The 3,539-nt window shown below is 36.0% G+C and overlaps 1 protein-coding gene across 1 annotated transcript; it reads right to left on the bottom strand.

Moving 5' to 3' along the window:
• Positions 1–682: 682 nt before the first annotated feature.
• LOC128861505 (uncharacterized) lies at positions 683–1,952 on the bottom strand. Its single transcript, XM_054099675.1, has one exon. It carries the CDS (start codon positions 1,859–1,861, stop codon positions 1,568–1,570), a length of 294 nt encoding a protein of 97 aa, XP_053955650.1. The 5' UTR covers positions 1,862–1,952; the 3' UTR covers positions 683–1,567.
• Between the last annotated feature and the right edge of the window lie 1,587 nt (positions 1,953–3,539).

The raw sequence follows: 3,539 nt of genomic DNA, 5'->3' as shown, positions 1-3,539 counted from the left end.
TTTTTCCATAGTTCAAAAAAACTTAACTTTCAGCAAATAAAAAGTCCACAATTAATGACTTTGCCTTATATTTTTCTGTTTGTGTTTTTATTCCCATAAAGCAATTTTGATCTTTCGTAATATTCTCATAACAAAGTACATATAAAAGATTACCAATAAATAAGAAGAAGTAAAATTTGATTTCAAAAAAAACTTATTAATAAATAATAATGAACTTAATTTGTTGATTAAGCTAAAACTTTATTATAAAAAGCGATAATTATTCTTCAATCAAGTAGTGTGAATCTCAATGTTAACTAAACCTGTGCTTTATTTAGTTTAAATCTGAAACCTGTGCTTTCTTATCAAAATAAACCTGTGTTTTTCTAGTGTTTACAATCCAGGGTTTGTTTTTTTTGTACGACGGTCGACACGCAACATAACTTCAATGCTGTTATATTTATTTTTTAAGTGAAGTATTTACAATTAAAATTACAGCGCGACTGAGTAATCGACACCTCAGAATATTTGCTCTAATAACTGAATAATCTGTATCAGGGATTGGCATTAACTATCTCTAAAATATTTATGATTATTTTTGGTTGAGCTGTAGCTTTAATTTATTGTAGTTGTACAATTTTTCATTGTTTTTACATAATTTATTTAAACCATTTTAGTTTCTTCAGTTGTTTGCCTTTTTTTTTTATTTAACTTTTTTTATGCGCCTTTTAATTACAATAAATACAAACTTCTTTTACTAATTTTAAAACTAATATTAGTGGAGAATTTCTGTTGGTTGTACTGCGACCATCTTCGAAGACTTCTGCCATCATAGTATTTTGATGAAGAAAAAGTGCACAAAAACGCCGAACTTAATCCGCACAAATGTTGCTGCTAGCAATTCGTTTATGCCCGCCATTCTGCTTGCTTACGTATTTGGCAATTTGTGGTCTGGTTTATCTCCCATTTTGCAATATGTTGCTAATACTTCCGATGTCGTTGCTGAATTGAAACTCACTGCTCTTTTGGCTGCCAGTCACCACCCCACCTGGCGTGAGTGGTCAGTACTTAGCATTGTTTTTTTTTTTTGTTTTTGGCGGTGAGGTTGGGTTAAAAATGCCTTCGCACCATATAGTAACCGTTGCTACTACGTGTGTGGTGATTCTATTAAAAATATCCCTCCTCTTCTCTTGGTTTTTTCCCTCCACCCCGGGACTGCTTCCGCATTGCTTCGAGGTAGAGGGCCAAGACGGCGTCCTAAGAAGGACACTTACTTAATCACCTTGCGTCCAGGGCCGCCTGTTTTGAGAAACCTATGCTCAATGCTCTTCAGCATAATTTTCCATTTCGCGCTTTCTTTTTTCGGATAATATCCTCCACAAAATTTTTGACGGCATTCCATTTTTCTTCGTCTATCATCATTTTCGCGATAATTTCTTCAGGTGTAAGTACACCAATAGCTTACTTAGCATTAAGCCGAGCACGTTGATCGACTTCAGGTCTCATGTCCTCAAGAGTAGTTTTAATAATTGCTCTCTGAATTATTTATCTCGTCTAGTCTTCCAAAGTGCTTCAGGTGTTTTTTTTTCTACAGCCATGTGCTGGGCATATTTTCTGAACTATTCTTTATGCATTTCTCCTGCATCAGCTCATATTTGATTGATAATTCTTCTTTAAAATCCACTTGTCGATTAATTGCTATCAAATCTTCCACGCCGTAATCATTGAGATGTTTTATATTTTCTGTTATCAGTTTTGAGGTTAAATCCATTTTTGTCTTAATGCGACGTGTACCACCGTTTCGAGGACTTGAATGGCGTAATTGCTCATTATAACGGTAAAGCTGGTAAGGCAATGAGCTGCTTTTCAAATCTTCTGCCATTTTTGTGTATTCTAAGAGTTTTAGATTCTTCGAAATAACTTAAAACTTTGCGAACGGTTTGTTCTTCGTTGTGGCACTGCTGTGTTGCCTATGGAAATGATGTCCTTATGCTAAATTACGCAGTATTTATAGGGATAGGAATAATTGTCATGCCTTTACTAGAATTTCTACCTGGGCTTATATGTCAGTCAAAACTGTCCTTCCTACTCCGTTCCACTAATTAAGGTGTGAAATTATTGAGTATTGAACCATCTGCCTACCTCTACATAAGTAAATGACCGCTTAGAGACAAGGGTTGTTAAGAGCTGCTGCTCTCGTTTGTTTACTTTAAATAACAATAACTTGAGATATTTTGTTGTGTTGATTATTTAGTAGTGAAATAACATCTAAATAACACATGGGCTGGAAAGTCCCGTGCCCAACAATTAGATGGTACCAGTTTTATTGCATTCACCTCGGTTAGTACTAACCTTAAAAAGACAGCTGTTGAATTTAATGATATTCTATTCATTACTTTGTAAGTGGCGTTCATTGCGTTGTAAAAGTGGAGTTACTTTTGTTATTTTCAAAATAATGGATAAAAAAGAATTTCGTGTTGTAATTTTACATCCAAAAAATCCACAAATTTATTTTGAATGATCGAAAAGTAATGTTGCGTGAGTTAGCTGACATCGTAAATATATCAAAAGGACGTGTTGGCTTTATATTGCATGAGCTTTGGACTATGAGAAACCTCTCTTCACAGTGGGTGCCGCGTTTGCTCACTGTTGACCAAAATCAGACTCAATCAGAACAATGGCAAAACTACAATGAAATGAATTTTGAATTGCTCCCATATCCAACGTATTCGCCAGACTTGGCTCCCAGCGACTACTGGCTATTCGCAGACCTAAAAAAATGCTTGCCGGTAAAAAACTTGACTCGAGTGAAGAGGTTCGCGCTGAAACTGCGGCCTATTTTGAGGCAAAAGATAAATCGTTCTTCAAAAGTGGTATTGGAATGTTAAAGCGGCGCTGGCATGATTAAGTTGCTCTTGATGGAAATTGCGTTGATGAATAAAGCTAACTTTTAACAAAAAACAAAACGTGTTTTCTTTGTTAGGCCTGGGACTTTTCAGCCCATGTGTTAAAGCGTCAAGCCCAGATTCTGAGGAGAGAAGCAGTATGTTTTCCAAGTAAGGGCTAAAGTGGAAAATTACTGTCTTATGAAGGTCGTGGTTACGGACCAATTTCGCCCACTTTCAATACCAAATTATTCTGTACAAAGTACAATATGTTTACCAATAATGTCAAATGTGCTGCCAATAATAGCTAAATCGGCTATGCTCATCACTCGGAGCATTTTCTTTCGAAATCTATTTTGATTCTTTTATGTTCTTACATACATACGCACAAGCGTTATGTGCAGAAAACTATAATACCCTTCCGCACAAGTGCACGTGGGTATGAGAATGCAGAGTTGATGTGAATTAAATTCGTGGTAAGCCGTTCAATTTGGTAGCCAAAATATACACGCCCACTTGCTTACGCTCCGTTGGATACCAATGCACCTTTCGTCAATTAAGGGGATTAAGTGACAAATTACCCTTGTTTTCCTGTGGTGTAAAGCAAATTTTCACAATCTAATCACCAGGTGGGTGAAATCGTCTGTGCCACTCATCCGCTTCTGTTGCTTATAT

Source organism: Anastrepha ludens, chromosome 4, assembly GCF_028408465.1.
Source record: "Anastrepha ludens isolate Willacy chromosome 4, idAnaLude1.1, whole genome shotgun sequence".
Taxonomy (NCBI): Eukaryota; Metazoa; Arthropoda; class Insecta; order Diptera; family Tephritidae; genus Anastrepha; species Anastrepha ludens.
This window is presented reverse-complemented; position numbering and strand designations above follow the sequence as displayed.

What these genes read in the sequence shown, in the direction of transcription:
- LOC128861505 (XM_054099675.1), bottom strand. Translation starts at nt 1,861, where the DNA reads ATGGCAGAAGATTTGAAAAGCAGCTCATTGCCTTACCAGCTTTACCGT.